At 43.7% G+C, this 20,360-nt stretch overlaps 1 protein-coding gene across 2 annotated transcripts in view; it reads left to right on the top strand.

The window, feature by feature from the left end:
- Positions 1-20,360, top strand: part of BIN3 (bridging integrator 3) — a 48,393-nt gene that overhangs the window by 10,385 nt on the left and 17,648 nt on the right. The window contains exon 2 of one of the 2 annotated variants that reach the window (XM_003272857.4): positions 13,862-13,910. In XM_003272857.4, the coding sequence (XP_003272905.1) occupies positions 13,862-13,910 (49 nt within the window). Of the gene's footprint in view, positions 1-13,861; positions 13,911-20,360 lie in introns of those variants that run through there. The other variant, XM_030816970.1, reaches the window with a different exon arrangement.

Here is a 20,360-nt window from a genome sequence, read left to right as displayed (position 1 = left end):
TGCCCAGCTAGAGATAGTAGAAAGATACGGGGTAGGGCAGACTGAATCACTCCAGGGTTCTTTCCACCCCCAAGCCAGGCCTAGGCTTATTCACGTTTAGTAGGATTCTGGAGGCCAAGCAAAGACCCAGGAAGCAGGTTTAGGGTTCAGCCTCTTTCCACTCTTTGTCGTGAAAGTGGGACTCTCCAAAGAAAGCAGGGACAAGAGCTCTGCTGGGGTGACCAGGGGATCCCCACCCAACTGCCATCTGGGCCTGCCTTTTATCTCTGCCTCTGCAGAGGGGGTGAGGAAACAAAAGATGGAGAAACCTAGCAAATTGAAAATGCAAAAGAGCTGTTTTTGTAAATAGACATTACACAAGAGCAGGGGCTTTTTTGGAAAGGTTTTACTGAGACAGACAGAATTAGCCAACTGGCATCATGCTGCTAATAGAGATATTTACTGTTTGAAAAAGTATATTTGTAGCTTTGGAGAACATCCTGTTGACTTTTTCTTTATTATGAAAGAAAATAGAATCTTTCCCCCCTTTGCCCTCCGTACACACAGAACTTTTTTTCTTTTTTGAGGTGGGGCAGTTGGGGGTTGGAGAAGAGGAGGGTTGAAATGTTTTCTCCATTTTGTTGCTGAGACTAAAATATCTCTTCTCCTGCCCTCTGGTGCTCATATTTATGGAATGGGAAGCAGAGCCAAGCTAGGACTCCTACTCCAGAGGCAGAGAGCTCAGAACCCTCTTAATTTCTTCCAGAACTCAGAGACGCCCTGGGGAGCAAGCCCTGTCTTCACTCTGGCTCTCTGCCCATGCCCCTGATTCCAAGGGGAGCACTGAGGCAAGTGTGAGGAGGAGGGAGGAGAGTCCCGAAGCCCAGTTGGGCCTCCTGCCCTGGAGCACTGCCAACCCCGGGCTGCTGTGACCTGGCAGTACCAAGGCTGCTGGTCTCAGGCTGTGACACTGTCGCTCTTGCCCCATGCCCTCCAAAGCAGCTGCTTCTCCTAAGGAAGTCCCCTGTGCCTGCAGTGGGAGAGCCACGGGGATGAAATGGGGACTCAAGGGGAGAAGAGGCACAAGAGCCTGCTGAAGTGCAGTTGTGTTGCCTTTCCTGTCACTCCCTTCCTTGCCACCTTTCACCACTTCTTGCAGGAATGCTCCGTTTCAGCACAGGGAGAATCTGATCCTTCCATCAGGGCATCTGCCCAGTTTTTTGCCCACTTCTCTGGCAGAGTGGGTTCACTTCTGCCATTTGGCAGCCTCGGAATAAACCCAGCAGTCTCCTCTTCTTTCATATATCCTCTTAGGCTCTGTAAAGTATTTTCCCTTGACCCATCGTACTCCAATAACTTCGTCAGGCTTTGCTTTCAAGGCCAAGGGCCCACTCCATTTTCTTGGTCTGCACTAAATGTACTGTTGCTGGACCCCAGCGCTGGTGGGTATTCTTTTTAGGTTTTTGGGGGTTTTTGTTTGTGTTTTGTTTTGTTTTGTTTTTTGGTTACATAAGGATTGGGAGCCCAAAGACAATCATACTACCTTTCTTTGTTCTTTCTGTTGTATTACCTAAGAGTAGCTTTCTTCAGGAACCTTAAATCAGAGCATGTTATTTTACAGGCCCCTTGGGCAATGCGCTTATTTTAGTCATTCATTTAATTATTCATCCGGTGCTTACTATGTGCGCAGAACTAGACTATGAGCTGCATGAGATCTTAGAAGGAATCTGCCTTGTTCATCCTGATATCCCTAGAACCTAGCATAGTATTTGAAACAAAGGTGGCCCTTAACAAATGTTTCCTCATTCAGTGAAAAGTTGAAAATAGTGCCGTGTCTAGTACAGTACTTAACAGGGGTTGCCAAGTAGCATGACATTCAGTCCTTGCCCTTGAGGTGCTATGTGTCATAATCAGAAAGCAGGACATTCACACATCAGAGTTAATTATCCTGTACCCTTTACCAAGCAGAGTTTACTTAAGTAATGAAAGGATGGCTCAATATTAGGAAATATGTTTACACAGTTCAACACAATAATAGGTCATAGGAGAACAAACTGGTCATCTAAATGCATGGTGAAAGGCATTGGTGGAATTCAAAAACCTAATATTTGTACCTTTTAGTGAACTAGGAACAGAAAGATATTTTCTTGCTGTTAGGAACATTCCTGGCTGAAATCAAGAATAGCTGCTTTCATATTTGATAGTGAGGGATCAGATGTAAAGCATTCTTACCAAAGTCGGAAACATTTTCTATAACTTCAAGCTAATGCAATAACATAAGGCAATAAATAGGTATAAATGTTGGGGAAAAAGATGAATTTTATCATATTTTCATACCCTAAGACTGTCTACCTGGAAAGCCTAATTAGTTATTTTTCTTCTTTTCCAATTGAATTTCTTAGGCTATATAAATTAAGTATGTAGGTATGGTGACTGGTTTCAGAGTAAATGTGCCAGGAAGATAAAAAGAGAATCCCATTTACAGTATAACCAAAAATATAAAATTCCATGGAGTGAACCTAAGACATGTATAGAGCTAAAACTTCACATGTGTTATTTTGGGATCTTAATATTTAACAAAATTAATGTAGAGGAGATGGATATGAAAAAAAAAAAACCTTTAAGACCAAGGGAGATAAAAAGGCTTGAATGAATGAAAAGAAATATGGCTCTGAATGAGCAAACCAAAAATAGGATCTTCAAAAGTTAATCTATACGTATATTGCACTTCTGGTAATATTCTTATCAGGGATTTTTAGGTGTGGGGGTGAGAGCACACAGCTAGTGAAATTTATCTTGAATAATTAAAACAGCCAAGAAATTACCTGGAAAAAAAAAAATTTTAATGAGAAGGGATTTGCTTTGCTAAGTATCAGGAACTTTTATACACCTAAATAAATCTGTGTTATTGGCAAAAGAGTAGATTACTCTGTGGTATGGAATAGTAGATGCATTTAATGCTGATAAAATAATTTTTCAAAGATGGAATTTTTTAAAACTATGTTAAAACACCTAACTAGTCATACACTCAAACTCTAAATGCAGCAATGATTTAAATATAAAAAATAAACCACTAAAATTCACATGGAAATGCAAGGGACACACAATAGTCAAAATGATCTTGACAAAGAACAAAGCTGGAGAACTCACACTCCCCAGTCTTAATACTACAAAGCTACAGTAATGAAGGTTGTGTGGTGCTGTCATCAAGATAGACATGTAGATGAATGGAATAGAACTGAGAGTCTAGAAATAAACCCTTACATATATGGACAATTGATTTGTAACAAAGATGCCAGAACAGTTCAGCGGAAAAAGAATAATCTTCAACAAACAGTGCAGGGATAAATGGATAGCCACTTGCCAAGGAATGAAGTTGGACCTCTACCTCACACCATATTTAAAAATTAACTCAAAATGGATCAATGACCTAAATGTAAGAGCTAAACTATAAAACCCTTAGAAGAAAAGACAAGAGTAAATCTTTATGACCTTGGATTTGTCAAAGGATTCTTACATATGACACCAAAAGCATGAACGACAAAAGAAAAAACATAAACTGGACATCATCAAAATTTAAAACTTTCTGCTTCAAAGGACACCATTAAGAAAGTGGAAACCCAGCCCATGGATGAGAGAAAATATTTCTGATTATGGGCTAATACCCAGAATATACAAAGAACTCTTACAGCTCAACAACAATAATAATAAAACAGTTTTAGAATGAGCAAAGGATTTGAATAGATGTTTCTCCAAAGATATACAAATGAACACATGAAAAGATGCTTAACGTCATTAGTCATTAGAGAAATGCACATCAGAAATACTACCTCATACCCACGAGGATGGCTAAAATGAAAAAGACAGTGTTGGCAAGGATGTGGAGAAATTGGAACCCTTATATACCACTGGTGGGAATGTAAAATGATACAATTACTTTGGAAAACAGTCTGGCACATCCTCAAAAGATTAAACATAGAGTGACAATATGACCCAGCAGTTTTGCTCCTAGATATATGACCAAGAGAAATAACATATCCACACAAAATCTTGAACATAAATGTTTGTCACAGCATTCATTAATACCCAAAAAGGGAAAACAACCCAGTTGTCCATCACATGATAAGTGGATAAACAAAATGTAAATCCATACACTGAACTAGTATTCAGTGATTTAAAAAAAAGGATGAAGTACTGATATATGCTATGACATCGATGACCTTCAAAAACATTTTGCTGAGTGAGGGAGGCTGACACAAAAGGCCACATACAAATATAATTCTACTTCTGTGCAATGTCCAGAAAAGGCAAATCCATAGAGAAAGCAGAGTAATGGTTGCCAGGGCTGGGGGAGGGGAGTTGCTTGCTAATAGGTGTGGAGTTTCTTTTTGGTGTGATAGAAATGTTCTGAAATTAGATAGCAGTGATTTTTGCACAATTCTGGGAATATACTAAAAACCCCAAATTGTACACTTTAAAAGGGTGAATGTTATGGTATGTTATTTAAAAATAAAGCAGATTCTGAGTAAAGACGACAGATTGAATACATACATCTAATTTATCTCCCTCACAAATCCTACAAAAAGCACAGTAAAGCAATTTTTTTAAGGCATAAATCCATAGTTCAGGGAGAATAGAAGAGACATCAACAACAAAATTCGGGAATTAGAGTGCAGTTACATGAGGTAACTGACTTAGTTCCAAGAAAGTCAAGTCCCAAACTGGCATTTGAGAAAACCAGGAGCTATCCCACCTTACATCACAGAATTCTCAAAGGTTTGGGAGTTGGTACTAAGTACCTCTAGAAGTTGGGTGAAGCCAAGGGCTGAGATCAGGGTGATTGGTTGAAAACTATGAATAGTTTAGAGCCCTAACATCTTCCTAACTGCTTATCACTGGGAGACTGTCCCCACCCAACCCTGGCAGAAGAATGAAGAGTCCTCCACCCCAACCCCACCTCCAAAGAATTCTGTACCAGGAGACACAAAGGTGGATTTAAGGTGTGAAGCTTATAAAGCTTAAACCTCAGGGCCCCAACTTAAATGGACCTTTTCCAAGACCCTGGAAGGAACCCTAGGCATGCCTATGTTGTGGTAAACTGAAACATAAAGTATTTGTATTGCAATGAGTTAGGAAAACCTCTGTCTTCTTTTCTGCTTTTACTTCTTCATACTACCCGTCATGTCAGGCAATCCTGGGGCAGCCCAGGCTTTTTTGGGGGATGGAACTAGGGAAGGGTGAATTGGGAGTATACCGTTTTAATTGTACTTTGTAAATACATCTTTGGAAAATGTTAATAAAACAAGAAATTACAGACTCCTGAGTTGGAAATGTGTAAAGGTTACCTTTTGTGGTCAATTTTAAGTTTACTTCACAACTAGAGAGAAAATTGGATTTAAAAATAATGGAACACAAAAATGATAAGGTGAGTGCTTAAATATATAGAAATCATCCTGAAATCAAGCAAAGCGTAACAAAACATTTTCCAATTGTACCAAAAGTGAGTAATCTATTAAGAGAACGAGATCTATTTTAAATAGGAGTGATGGTTGTTAGAAAACTCAGTTAACGAAGAGGAGGAGCAAATCAGAGGAACACATTGATAAAACATTTAAATTTCTGGCGGATTTAACATGAAAGGCATAACGAAGATAACAAAATTCAAAATATGCCCTCCTACAAAGACATTAATGACAAACTGGTCACTGTCATTAATTCAAACAACATTTAAGATTAGTCACTGTACAAGAAACCTTGAAATGTGCCCTGACATCTTAGTTTATTTGCAGAGGAAACATGAGATTTTTCTAAATTTTACAACAATCCTAAAATTTAGGTATTACCAGTAAGCTGAAAAAGGCTTTTCTAAACCATCAGTAGTAGAAAAATTTCAAACAACCATACCAGAGGAAAGAGGGAATTATCTTTTTTACTCTAAGAAAATGATGCTACCAACTCTGCGTCACATGAAGAGGCAACCAAACACTAAGCAGCCCAAAAATGTAGGGAGACAAAGATAGAGGTGTGTTAGGCAGATGATTCATAAAAATACTAGATTATTTTGTGATGTTTATGTCATTTATTAGCTTTTAAAACTTGGCGTTTGTTATGCTCTTTTCTCTGCCTAAATAATCACTTTCATGCCTATTTGTATGTTTGTAATTTTCTTTAAATGAGGCATTCAAAATTGTATAAACTTCAAACCTGCCTCTGAGAGGGCAGCCAGCACAGCTGAGGGTGGGACTGCCCTAGTGAAGTCAGGAGGATGAAGTGAACGCATGCCCTCAGAGTGCCAAGGCACACCCCTTCCCCTCCCCACCACACATGCACACATGCACACATACATGCACACGCGGGCTCTTCCATTGCCGAGTTCCCGGAATAGCAGGAGGTTGGAAGAATCTTCTCTAAGGAATTTTACCTGCCCAAGAGAAAAGACTAGAAAGATAGTGACATCAGGGAGTTCCCCACCAAACTGTTCAGCCAGTTTGCAGATTACCCAGTAGATAAACATGGTTCGTGTGCTCAGTGCTTCTTGTCAGCTCTTTTTGTCTGCTAGTCATATATGAGAGTAGGCAACCAAGAATTACCACACATCCAAGGAAAGCACTTAGTATGGAAAATAAAGACTAAACAAAAAGAAAAAAAGCAACTTGGAGGAAAACTGAAACTATAAAGGGAAGAAGAAACTTTTTAATTAAAGCTGTTGTTAAGATCCTCGGAGAGATAAGGCAACCATGAAATAAAAATAAGATACCATTTTAAAAGGACATCCTGAAAATTTAAAAGAGCTCTTAGAAATTAAAAATCTGATAGCAGAAATGGAAAAAAAAAAAAACTTCCTAGAAGTGTTAGAAGATAACATTGAGAAACAGAAATTAGAGGACCAGCCAAGGAGAGGGTCAGCATCGAAAGTGTAAGTTTCAGAAGTAAGAAACAGAAAACAGAAGAAATCAACAACAAAATTTTTAAACCTCAGAACTGAAGATTATAAATTGCCAAATTGAAGCAGTCCTATGAGTACCCACCACAGTGGATGAAAATAGACCCACATTGTTGTAAAATTATACAACACCGTGACAAAGATATATTCCTATAAGATTGTGTAAGAAAGTAAAAAACAGGTTATATACAAAGGATGGGAATCAGAGTGGGTTCAGACTTTCCCACAGCAGCAGTACTGGGAAATTAGAAGACAGAGGAGCAATGTCTTTGAAATTCTGGCAGAAATTATGTCCAGCCTTTAATTCTATGCCCAAGCTAGCCTGCAGGTAGAAGAAAAAGGTTTTAGGATGTGCAGAGTCTCAAAAATGACCTCCCACATACTTTGTTCCCACCAAAATAAGGGTTAAACGAAGAAAGAGGAGGATCAGGTAAAAATCATGAAAGAGAAGTCAAAGGAATTCCAGAAAGATTGGTGAAGGGAGAGCTGGGGCTGAGAGCCTCACGGCTGGGGAGCAGGCAGCCAGTCCAGGTTGGAGCGAGGCAGCAGTTGCAGGGCAGACTGTCCGGAAGATGCAAAGGAGAGAACACCTGATACGATGAATGTGTTGAAACCAGAGTTAGACCACAGATTGAATTGGGGATAAGTATGTAGACAATTAAGCAAATGAAAGAAAAGTGACAATTATCAATTTTAGGAAAAGTTAAAAAAAGTATGCATGTTATTTATGTATTACTGCTGCGTGACACATTATCCCACAACTTAGTGGCTGGAAACAACAATAAATAGTTTCTGTTGGTCAGGAATTTGGGAGTGGCGTAGCTGGAGCTTTGACTTGGAAACTCTCATGAGTTTGTGACTCAGTACATGGGCTGCAACTGCCGTGCCCTAAAGCTTTGACTGAGGCTGAACAATCTGCTGGCTCCCAAGGGCAGATGGAAGAAAAATCACAATATCCTCCGAATAGTTTACTTAATATTGAGCTAACCAAGTTATTATACTGTAACTATATTGAGAAGAAGAGCTGCAAGTGTGGCTTCATGAAATAGGGATGGGTACCCAATTTTTAAATCTTCATCTTCCAAAGTAAAAAGTCAATAGCTAAAGTAGATTTTTAGTGCCTAAAAACCTAACGATCTAGAGGTAGCAGTATAAGCATTTATCTTTAGATGTGCAAAGATAAATACTAGAAACTCAGTTGGGTTGAAAGTGGTTGTTTCTGGCAAATGAGATTAGGGAGTCCTGGGAACTAACGTTTTACATAGGAAATCTTGTTGCCTTATTAGACTATGCACACTATAACTTTGATACTAATAATAGAATTTAGATTAACAAAAGGAAGCCATAAAAGTAATAAAGTAAATATAGGTAAATAATTGCAAGTTGATGGAGTGGAGGAAGCAGGTCATCCTCAGTTTGATACCAAAAGAAGAACTCACAAAAGGCGGATTTAGTAGATTGGATTTCACACTAATCAAAAGCTTCTGTACGTTAAACACAAGCATGTACAAAAGTGAAAGGCAAACACTAATCCAAGAAAAAAATCCTGATATACAAACCAAAGTGTGGTTAGTAAAATGTAAACTGTTTCAATCTTTTCAAAAATGTTAAATGTTTCAATCTGTCTCTAGGGCAGTTTGTCAAAATGTATGAAAGCCTTGAACACAGTATATAGAATTGATCCTGTATGACTCTTGGTGCACACCAAGATTTAGCTATTAGAGTTTTTGTTCATAATAGAAGAAAAATTTGAAACAGTTGAAATGACCAGCAGTAAGTGATGAGTTTACAGAAATAAAACGAGTGGTACATTTCCATTATATACCTGAACCACTCATTTTACTTTGTAGCTCTTAAAAATCAGGAGAGTGAAAATGATATATTCTCATATAAAACCATTCATGATATTTCTTTTACTTTTTAAAAGTTATGTAAATATTTACATATACACATGCACACACACATATGTACACACTGTGATTCAGGATATTACTGTTAATTTTTTCCTTTGGATGTGTGTGTGTGTATTTTGTCCTTTGCGTTTCTCTGTTTCTTCCAGGTTTTTAACACTGATCAGGTGCTATTTTTGTAGTCAAGAAAAAAACGGGTTTTTTTTTTTTTTTTTTTTTCAGTTTATTTGAAAAAAAAATGTGGAAAGTGCAAAGAAGAAAACAGTAATCATATTACCACCCAGAATTAGTCACTACCAACATTTGGCATATTTGCTTCAGTTTTTCTTTCTGTAAATTTAAAAAATATAAATAACAACACTAAAACATTAACCTTGGCCATCTTTTAGATATGAAATCATGACTGGGTTTTTTTTCCAAAACCCTTCTTTTCCTCCCTTATACCCCCCACCCACCCTATCCCCTTTTATTTTTCAAGTTTTCTGCAATGAGCATGTTTTTCTATACTAATTGTTTTAAAGTTACTGTTTCTCATGTGAATACTTTACTTTTTAAGGAGATAAACTGTAATTAACTGTAAAGGGTAGAATTTTTTAAATGCCAAATAAGTCTTTGACGTTTAGAAGAAGGTGAGAAGTTTTCCTGGGAGCAGAGAAAGCATTCCATATAGGTGGGGTAGCCATTTGTCCTGGTTGCCCTGGACAGTCCAAGTTGTCCTGATGACGTGTACTCCAGAATGTCCCAGTTTGAGACAGGAAATTATAGGGAGTCCAGATTTGGGGGATTAATGAACAGCCACTTGGCTGCATCATGGCAGTTGTACTGAGTGAATAGGAAAAGTAAGGTTGAGACCATATTACAGAAACACATTGAATACTAACGTAAGTTCCTCCACTGATTCTAGGGCTGGGGCAGGAAATGTAAATGATGCACTTGGTACATGTTGTAGTGCTGGAAAGTAAGGAAAGACACACACATACATACATACATATATACATATGTTGATGTGGATATGTCAGAGGGACACAGAGGCCAACTGAAAGAGCTGCCAGTGGCGAAAGCTGGAACAGTTTGAGCATCAAAATAATGTATTGGATTATAACCCAAAATATAAGATAAATATCTATGAGTCCATACTGATACTGAATGGTTGAATAAATAAGAAATAGGACTCTGCATGATGGCCTCCTCCCAAGGAGTGCAGTAGGGAAAGGGAGAAGGGAGAGTAATTTCACAGTAGGAAGCTGAGAAAGATGACTTCAGCCTGGTGATCAAGGTTCACATCAGCAGGGTAAGGCATGTTGACATCGTGGACCCTGGGTATGATGTGGCGAGGATGGCTCTTCTGCTCTGTGATCTTCTACCCCAAAAGCCATAACTCCAGTCTAGTCAGGAGAAAAGCATCAGACAAATCCAAGTTGGCATTCTATAAAATGCGTAACCAGCACTTCTTTAAACTGGCATGGTCATCAAAAGCAGGGAGAGATTTAGGAACTGTCACAGCCAAGCAGAGCCTCGGGGCACATAGCGACTGAAGGTGACATGGTGACCTGGGTGGGATGCTGGAACTGAGAAAGGACATGGGGAAGACTGAGGAGGTCTGAAGAAAGGATAGTCTTGACTCTGTCACTGTTGGTTCATTGATTGTGACCAATGTACCACACCAATATCAGATGTTAATAAAAGGGGAAACTGAGGGTGGGCAACATAGGAATTACGTACTTCCTTCACAATTTTTTTTTTTTTTTTTTTTTTTGTGAGACGGAGTCTTGCTCTGTCGCCCAGGCTGGAGTGCAGTGGCGCGATCTCGGCTCACTGCAAGTTCCGCCTCCCGGGTTCACGCCCTTCTCCTGCCTCAGCCTCCTGAGTAGCTGGGACTACAGGCACCCGCCACCGCGCCCAGCTAATTTTTTTTGTATTTTTTAGTAGAGACGGGGTTTCACCACGTTAGCCAGGATGGTCTCGATCTCCTGACCTCGTGATCCACCCGCCTCGGCCTCCCAAAGTGCTGGGATTACAGGCGTGAGCCACCGCGCATGGCCTCACAGTTTTTCTTTAAAACTTTTTAAATGTGAAGGATTTTTTTAAAGTGTTCTAATAGGGCTTTTGAGCAGGTGAGTTGAAAACAGAACAGTATGATAGGTCTCTGTGATCGTCAGTAACTGTGGTGAAAATACAAGGAGATACCTGTTCCGTCTGCGTGGTGTACATAACCTCTTATTGTGCCAGAGCACCCAGTTCAGCATGAACGTCCTCCCATTCACTTCCAGACCCTTAAGAACAATGAGCCCCTTGGAATTCCATAGGACTTTAAGACTAGGTATTTTCATCACATACTTATCACAAATTCATGTGAAAAGAGTATTGAACTGTGGGTAGCAGAGAGAAAACTGGGCTGGACACCAGGGGTCCTGGTTGCTTCTTCCTGGTTCTCTTGTGAGCCAGCAGAGTGACCCTGGGCTTGTCACTGAACATCTCTGGATCTGCTTCCTCATCTACAAAAGGAGAGGGTTGAACTGGGGAAAAAATTTCTATGGTAACTTACAATTCTAAAAATACCGTGATACTAAATTAAGGTTTAGAGGGAGGCTGTAGCACCACAAATAATGGAATCTACGTTTCTGATTTCTTGGTCCCTTGTCTACAGTACGAAACTCCAAGAATCGTTTTGAAGACCACTCTGAGACTTCTTTAGAATTCTCATCCTACTCCCCATATTCTTGGAGTGGAGATTCAGTTTAGAATTCCAGTTTTAGATAAGCTGAAGGGATTCCAACTCCTTTGTTTTATACTTTAAGAAACTGGGCTCCAGAGAGATTGAGATTTGTTCAAATCACAAAATGAGTCGGAGGCAGAGGCCAGGTTTTCTGATATTGGGTCTAGAGCACTTTCAGCTGCAGCGTGCTTCCCACAGAATACAGGCTGTCTGTTTGCAATGCCACCGGGACCTCATTTGCAATGTCTCCAGAGTGGTCCTTGCCACCAGGATCTCATTTGCACTGTCTCCAGAATGGTCCTTGAGGGCAATTGCTCACTGTCCAAAAACCATCCTGTCTGTCAGCTCTAATCCCTGAGAATGGGAAAAGTAACCAGGGTGTGGGGAAGGAACCCATCTCCCCGTGAACCTTTTCTCTTTAGGTCTGAGAAAGGAAACAACAATTTCATGTTTTCTTTCCTTTTCATTTCCAGACCTTACCTTTCCTCCCTGGTTATTGTGTAGCCAGAATTTATTTGTTTACAGAAGATGCAAATCAGCCAGCCCCCAAAGGGTTAACACTCCCAAATTATGGGGCTGGGTTAACAATAAACAGGATGTCCTCCAGAAATTAAATTTAAACCACTGTGACTCAGGCTGGCCCATCCCCTCCACTGGATCGCTGTTTGGGGTCATTATCGGTGGTTAATTACACCCTTGGGTTTAGCAACAGTGTGTTGGTCAGTTTGGGCCAAAGGAAGGCAGGCTCAGGGAGAAGGGGGTGTGGAGGGAAGGGTGGGATGTGGGCCTGGTGGAGCGGGTCTGGTGCATTGTGGAAGCGGGAAGTTTGAATAGAAGAGCCAAAAGGAGAGGGATGAGCATGGCTGGCTGAGAGCCCTCTGCTGGAGCTGATCCCAGGGATTCTTGACTTACTTCCTACCTGGGATCGGGAGCCTACCCTTTCTGTAGCCATTGGGATGCACTTTCTAGCCTGGCCACTTTTCTTCCTGGAATTGGAGAATCATAGAATGCTCAGTGCCTCAAGGAAGCTCCTAAATTACCTAGTTGAATCTACTCGTTTTATGGAGCAGGAAATGGAGTCCCAGTGCAGCCGTCACCTGCCGAAGGGCAGCCTGCTCAGTGGAAGCGGAGGCCAGGCTAATGCTCAGGTTGAGACTCCTAGACCCATGATCCTCCTTCCTCTGTGCCATGCTGTAAAGTAGGCAATCTGAGGTGCAGCTCTTCATAGCAAGTCCAAGGCAGACTTGGGCTGGATTTCAGATTCTTTTCCAAGTTAGCAGCTTTTTGATTTTGTGAGTTTTCCCAGGGAAATAATCCAGCCTGGCCAATCACTAATGCCTCTGTTATTTATTACCTCTCCCCAGCCTCCAAAGAAGATTTGCAGATCCACAGTTTGCCCCTCTATAGAGAAGTAGTGAAGCGACTAATATAGACCGTAGTGATTCGTGATTGCAAGGATGATAGCTATTACAGTGAGTCTGTAATTTCTGAGTTTGCAACTCCTCAAGACACAAGGTCTTATTGTTATTCACAGGGTGTCTCCCCTTTCCTGCCGTCCTCGCCTTTCCTTTCCTCCCTTTTCCTTTCCTCTCCCTCCCCCTGCCCTTTCTTCCCTTCTGTTCCCTTCCTTTATCTCTTTAAAAGACAGAGTCTCCCTCTGTTGCCCAGGCTAGGGTGCAGTGGTATGATCATAATTCACTGCAGCCTCAAATTCCAGGGCTTAAGTGATCCTCCTGCTTCAGCTCTCAAGTGACTGGGACTACAGGCATGTGCCACCACACCCGGCTAATTTTTTTTTTTTTTTTTGAGATAAGATCTTGCTATATTGCGCAGTCTAGTCTTGAACTCCTGGCTCAAGCAGTCCTCCACCTGGGCCTCCCAAAGTGCTGGGATTACAGGTATGAGCTGCCATACCCAGCTGATTTTTTTTTTTTTTTTTTTTTTTGAGATAGGGTCTTGCTCTGTCGCTTAGGCTAGAGTACAGTGGTGCAGTTATAGCTCACTACAGCCTCAAACTCCTTGCCCACACCTTTTCATTGTCTTTAAATGACAGACTATCAGTAGCAAAGATGTTCTGAGACAGAACAACCTGCATCTGACACTGTAGGTGGAAGGACCTCTCTCTCTCTTAGAACCAAGCCCAGATGCCAATGGTTGTATGCCCACCAGGGCACATGGTCCAAGTACCAAGTAGCAAGCCATGGCCACGCTTCCTCGCCTTCCTGGGGGAAAGTGGCCTGTACTGTACTGATACTTTGAGCTGCATCCTTCCCTACTTCTCACAATATCGCTCTTTGTCTCTTTCATTTACAGGATTCCTTTTAAGATTGGGCAGCCCAAGAAACAGATTGTGCCCAAAACAGTGAGTAACTCGATTGCTTTGCTGTGAGATTCAGTTCTGTATCACATGGCCTTTGCATAGAACCAAAGCTTTGAATCAACACATCTTGGGGCTGGGAAGACAGCAACCTGGGCCTTATTCCTGCTTATGCGGATCTAGAACCTCACATAGACTGGGGTTTAGAGGGGCCTCCTGTCCTGGGACATTTCCCCTAGGAAAGTTAGCCTGGGCTCTTTATCATCCTTGGGCAGGGGTAATGGGTGGATTACAAAAATGTAGAGGAAGATATTGCTTTAGAACAGTCCACCTCTAGGGACTGGCTTGTGGTCTACACTTTTCCTAAGAGTGTTCCTGAAACAGAGGCCCCCACCAAAGATACTGCCCAGGCGTTTATTTCTGTTACCTCAGCTGCAGAAAAGTCCAGGAAGCTTTTCTCAGTGGCCTCGGCCTGTTTGTGTCAACTTCCAAATGCATTCTTGGCCATGACCCAGAGTCACTCAGCAGGAAGGGAAGATTGAATCCCACCCCCCTTTAAGCCCACAGTTTTTATCCCTAGAATGTTTTTATCTCCAGAATGGGAAAGGAAGAGAATCATAGATTCTTAGGAAGTTAGAGCTGGAAGCTCATAGAGACCATCTAGTCCAACCTCCTGATTTTTCCTGATGAAGAAAATGAGGCCCGTGGAAAGTTGCAGTGACTTTCTCAAGTTATAAAAACCCCACACTGGCAAAGCCAGAGTTAGAACTCAGGCGTGAGCCCCTGGCCAATATTCTTTCCATTGCCTCATGCTTCCCTGGGCTGTGAAGCCCTTCCAGTGTTTTGGAATCCCAGTGCAAAATAGCCTTTTCAACCTCCTAACCCACAAATCTGAGTGGGTCTCTTGGTTTTAACATGGGAGACCACAACTGTAGAGGCCTCTCTGATGTGACAGCTACGGAAAGTCCAGTGCTGTGCTGGTGGCAGAGGCCCTCATCTGTCATCCCAGCCCCTGACGGTTCTCCTTGTCTTACTAGCTTCTCCCCTCCTTGGCAGAACTCTCAAAAGCACAGGAAAGAGATTGCTTCAGTCTGGTGAGAAGTTTGGCACACATCTGACCAATGGCTCCATCTCTAGCAAATCCAAAGTAAGGTCACTTGAAAGGAAACAGGCCCAAGTTAAAAGCACCCTCACAGGGTACAGTGGCTTATGCCTGTAATCCCAACACTTTGGAAGGCTGAGGTGGGGGGATCATTTCAAGCAAGAAGTTTGAGACCAGCCTGGGCAACAAAGAGAGACCCCAACTCTATAAAAAAAAAAAAATGCACGCCTGTAGTCCCAGCTACTTGGGAGGCTAAAGCAGGAGGATTGCTTGAGCGCAGGAGTTCAAGGCCACAGTGAGCTCTGATTGCACCACTGCACTCCACCCTAGGTGATAGACTGATACCCTGTTAAAAAAAAAAAGTTGGGGGGTGGGGCCTCTCTGCTTCATGCAGAGGCAGATTGCTGACCAACTCAGCGTTGACCTCTCATACAGAGGCTGACCATCTGTGGAGGCCCTCAGCTGAAGTCCAAAGAATCTGGGTGTGCATATGTTGGTCTCTAGCCGGCTGCAGGAAGTGGGAAGGTGTGGCTTTGAGTCTCCAGAGTTTAATCCATGACAGATCTGAAAGGGAAGTGGTTTCAAGAGGGGTCTTTTATTCTGAATGCTCACTACAAACAAAAACCCTCCCAGCACCCCAACCTTTATAAAAATGAACTTTGTTCTCCACGGAAAGTGTAGGCAAACCAGCTGCTTTGCCAGTGTGTTGGTGGCAAGATCTCTGGCTCCGTTGATCTAAGGAGTGGCAAGGACTCGCAGTGCGGGCAGATGCACACAGGGCATCCCTCTTCCCTTCCTCGCATGTGTCTCGCTGGAGATGGAATTGTGGTCCTCTGATTATGGCTTCTGCTCTCTGATAGACTGGGGGTCAGGTAGGGGTTAAGAAGCCAGGTTTGGGAGGCTGGCAGCCTGGGTCCCCATCCTGGCTCTGCCACATGCTGTCTCTGACCTTGGGCAAGTTCCTTAACCTCTGCAGCCTTCATTTTCTCATTTATAAAATGAGGATGATGACAGTACCTGTGTCACAGATGTTACTTTGAGGCTCACACAAGATAATACATTGAAGGCACCTAACACAGTGTCTGGCACAAAGTAAGTCCCCAATTAATATTAACTACATCACAGGAAGCTGGTTGATTTGACCCTCTTTATGAACCATCAGGGACTCAGCCTGTCCCAGGCAGCTAGATTTCCCAATGCAACAAAGTCGGCTGGGCCTTTGATCTCTCGCAAGGAATCACAGCTGAGCTACAGCTTGGAGTAGTTATTTGCTTCCCTGGCCTATACCCCTCCACTCCCCAGAGGCACTGAAGTAGAAGTAGTAAGACCCTGCCTCTTCAGTCTTATTCCCCACCCACCACCCGCTCCTGGCCCCCAAAACAGGCCTGGGCTGTGCAGTTGTCTCAGCATCTCTGGCAGCTGCCCTTGAACAGCAGTGACGCACTCTGTTGTTCTTGCCCAGGCACTTTCAGGGAGGGGAGCAGCTGTGGCTGCCTGGGTTATTGGAAGTCATGGAGCCCCTGTCATGGGAAGAAATGCTCATGTTATCTTCAGGGAGTTTCAGGTTTTTGGCTCAAGGCATCCAACTGTCAGGCACAAAGAAAGCATTGTGTCCCTACCCTCACTGTTCTCCTGTGCCCAGGTTATTAACACAAATTCCATTATTATCAAGGCTTTGGCTAGAATGGCTCGTTCCTGCTGGGGCTGACCATTAGAACTGAGATGGAGGAACACAAGCTCCCCCGATCCCGATCCTAACCTTCCACCCAGTCCCCTCGTGCTCCCCAGGTCCCATAAAGTGGCTGGAGCATCTTAGCACAGAAAGAAGCCGCTGCACCTTCCTGCATAACCTGGGAGGAGGGAAGAGCTCTTTGAAGCTTTGCTCTTCGTGTCCCCCTGAAACAAGGGTTACTGTGAGTCTTGCACACAAGGAACATGCACTCCAAGGTTCCTAGCCAGGTGGGTGCTCTGCAAAGTTAGGGCAAAGAGAGTCTGGCCACATGCAGCCTCTCCACTGGAGAAGGATTTTCACCTGCCAGGCGGCAGGACCCTTAGCCTCATTAATCCTGCTTAATCCTGCTAGAACATACCTACAGGGAGCCCACTTCCCACCCAGAGCATCCCTTGAAGGAGGGGCTTCCCAGAGTGCTGAGGATTCTGGGCTTCTCAGACTCCGATCAGATGCACCTCAGCCCTGGGATCAGAGCCCCGGCCCTGCCTGCCTGCCAGTTTCCTTTTTCACTTCACCGTGAGCATAAGTTTGGGTGGGAACTCAGCCTGTTCATTCACTTAATACTGAGTTCCCACTCTATGCCAGGGCCTGACCTATGCACTGCCAATAGAGCAGGGAACAGCAAAACCCCTTCCTCCCACCGTGGGCCTTGGAGAATGAATGCAGGGAGTGGCCAAGGGTAGTCGTCTGGGGCTTGGTTCTCCCTGCGCTAACCTCACCAGCCTGGCCCAGCTTGCCCTGATCCCCTGACGGTCCATGCACATGTGTTTATACTTGCATTGTTGACTGGGGTCCAATTGCCTTTTTGGCAAAGGCATCAAGCATTCAAAGATGTTCAGATCTTTTCTGTCTGGCTCTATTCCTCGGAATGAGGCTCCAGTGTGTCCCTTTAGTCCCTTAGCCATTATCTGAGAGGCTAGAATTCTGGCAGTGTCCCCGTGCATCTTTCCCCAGTGGAGGAGAGAGCTCTCAGACCAGTGAGCTAGAGAAGCAACCCACCCCAGCCGCTGGAAGCAGGGGAGGTGAAATGTGTCCGAACTCCTCTCAGGCTGTCAGATGGCCTTGAGCGGCACCAAGTAGAAAACGCACTCCCGCCCCGGACCTGCTCCTCAGCTTCAATGGGAGACCTCAAGTTCCTCACCTTCCAGGATGATCCAACCTAGCTGAAAACCTGAAGTCCCTCCCGGTACAAGTCCAAGCAGTCCCCAGCCAGGGAGACCAGGTGTTCTCTGACATCCCACACACATCGGCACACTTGGGGGATTGCAAAAGAGAGGAAGGGAGCCAAAGGCTGGGGCCCCGGGGTTCAGCTAACACTCAGCACCCCTGCCAAAGAGCGCCCCCTGTGTGTTCTGGATCTCTAGAGGAGTTTGGTTTGGGCCAAGTAGTGCTTAGTTTTAATTTTCTCTTTCTGGAAATAAATACGTTTAATAAGTAAAGATGCTGCTCAGCTGTCATATCCTGCAAGGTTAGAAGAAAGATGTAGGCCAGGCACGGTGGCTCATGCCTGTAATCCCAGCACTTTGGGAGGCCAAGGCAGGCAGATCACTTGAGGCCAGGAGTTCAAGACCAGCCCAGGCAACATGGTGACCCCATCTCTACCAAAAAAAAAAAAAAAAAATTCAAAACTTAGCTGGGTGTGGTGGCTCACTCCTGTAGTCCCAGCTACTCGGGAGGCTGAGGCATGAGAATTGCTTGAGCCTGGGAGGCAGAGGTTGCAGTGAGCAGAGATTGTGCCACCGCGCTCCAGTCTGAGCGACAAAGTGACACTGTCTCAAAAAAAAAAAAAAGGAGGATATGTCCAGCAGGCCAGGCACAGTGGCTCACGCCTGTAATCCCAACACTTTGGGAGGCCGAGGCGGGGGGGGGGGGGGCGGGGATCACCTGAGGTCAGGAGTTTGAGGCCAGCCTGACCAACATGGAGAAGCCCTGTCTCTACTAAAAACACAAAAATTAGCCAGGCACGGTGGCGCGTGCCTGTAATCCCAGCTACTCGGGAGGCTGAGGCAGGAGAATCACTTGAACCCGGGAGGCGGAGGTTGCAGTCAGCCGAGATCACACCATTGCACTCTAGCCTAGGTGACAAGAGCGAAACTCTGTCTCAAAAGAAAAAAAAAAGTGTGTCTAGTAAAGGGAGCTAGGGCACTGTCACAACACCCAAGCAAGGGACTCCACCCTTAGCCAACTTCAGGGTTTCCCTGGCTGCCAGTTTCCCGTGTGCTTGGGGGGCAGCTTATAGCCCAGGTTTATAGCCCAGCCTGCAGCCCCAGATTGCTCTGGTCTTCCCAGCACCGCAGCCAGCAGGAGAAAAACACAGAAACTAACATTTAGTGAGGACTGCCATGGGCCAGGCACCTTGCAATCTGCTCTACACGCACTGCCTCTTAATCCTCAAAAGGAACCACTGGGGTAGATATTATTATCAGCTATTTCCTTGCAAGCCACCTAAAGTTGGCTGGGTAAGGTGGCTTAAACCTGTAATCCCAGCACTTTGGGAGGCCAGTGCAAGAGGATCACTTGAGGCCAGGAGTTTAAGACAAGCCTAGGCAACATAGCAAAATCCCGTCTCCACAAAAATTTAAAAAATTAGCCAGGCATAATGGCATATGCCTATAGTCCCAGCTCTGCAGGAGGCTGAGACAGGAGTATTGCTTGAGCCTAGAAGGTCAAGGCTGCAGTGAGCCATGATGCCACCACCACATTCCAGCCTGGGCAACAGAGCAAAACCCTGTCTCAAAAAAAAAAAAAAAAAAAAATGCTCAGTACTATCAAGTCTCCACAGCTAGTATCAGAGTTCATATCTTACCTGTCTCTGCTCATGCCTCTAAACTGCATTCTTCCAGCCCTGCTGGAGAAAACTAGGCAGACACCAAAATACAGACTTTCAAGGGCCCTGGCGAGGCTCCTTCACACCAAAGCAAATTTCCCACCTGCAGTCACACCAGAGCCTTTCCGTTCCTTTAGCTAAGACTGTGGTTCCTGCAAACTTGCAAATCCCCCGGGACAGGCAACACTTTAAATGCTCATCAAGCGTTTGTGCTTTAGTGGGAGTGAATTTTGAATTTTTTTCTTATAAGTAGCTTTTGCTGGATCCTAAGGTAAGTAATGATAAAAATATTGGGTTCCTGGATGGAGAAAGAGTCTGTTGAAAAGAGGAAGAAAGATTGTAGGATGGGAGGCGGGGGCACCAATGGTGGGTTTTACTTCACAGTTTTGTGGAAGGTTCTAGATGCTAGGATCATAAAGTAAGGAAAGGAGCATTTTTTCCTGCTTCTGGATTTTACAGTTGAAATGAGGAAGGTAAGCTATCTCCATGCAATGAGTCTGTTGTCATGCCCAGAGAGCCAGAGCTAAGCAGACTCTGTGTTCAACTCTCTCTGGCCTCATTCCTGCTGTCCAAAAGGCCCGTCATAGTCAGCAAGTAAATTTGTATCTGGCAGTTGTTTATCTCCACCACTAGGGCCCATGTCTGTTTGAATCACCAGGGTATCCCCAAAACCTGGCAGAATGCATCACACTTAATAGGTGCTCAATACATGTTCATAGGAATGAATGTTGTTTAAATTTGAAACAAAAAGACCTGAACCAGGACTCTGGATTCTAGCCTTGCATTGCCAGCAGAAGGTCCTGCATCCTTAGGGAAGTCACTCCTGTCTCTGGG

Source organism: Nomascus leucogenys, chromosome 8 (genome assembly GCF_006542625.1).
Source record: "Nomascus leucogenys isolate Asia chromosome 8, Asia_NLE_v1, whole genome shotgun sequence".
NCBI classification, from domain to species: Eukaryota; Metazoa; Chordata; class Mammalia; order Primates; family Hylobatidae; genus Nomascus; species Nomascus leucogenys.
Note: the sequence above shows the minus strand (reverse complement) of the source record. Positions and strands in the feature narration are given on the sequence as shown.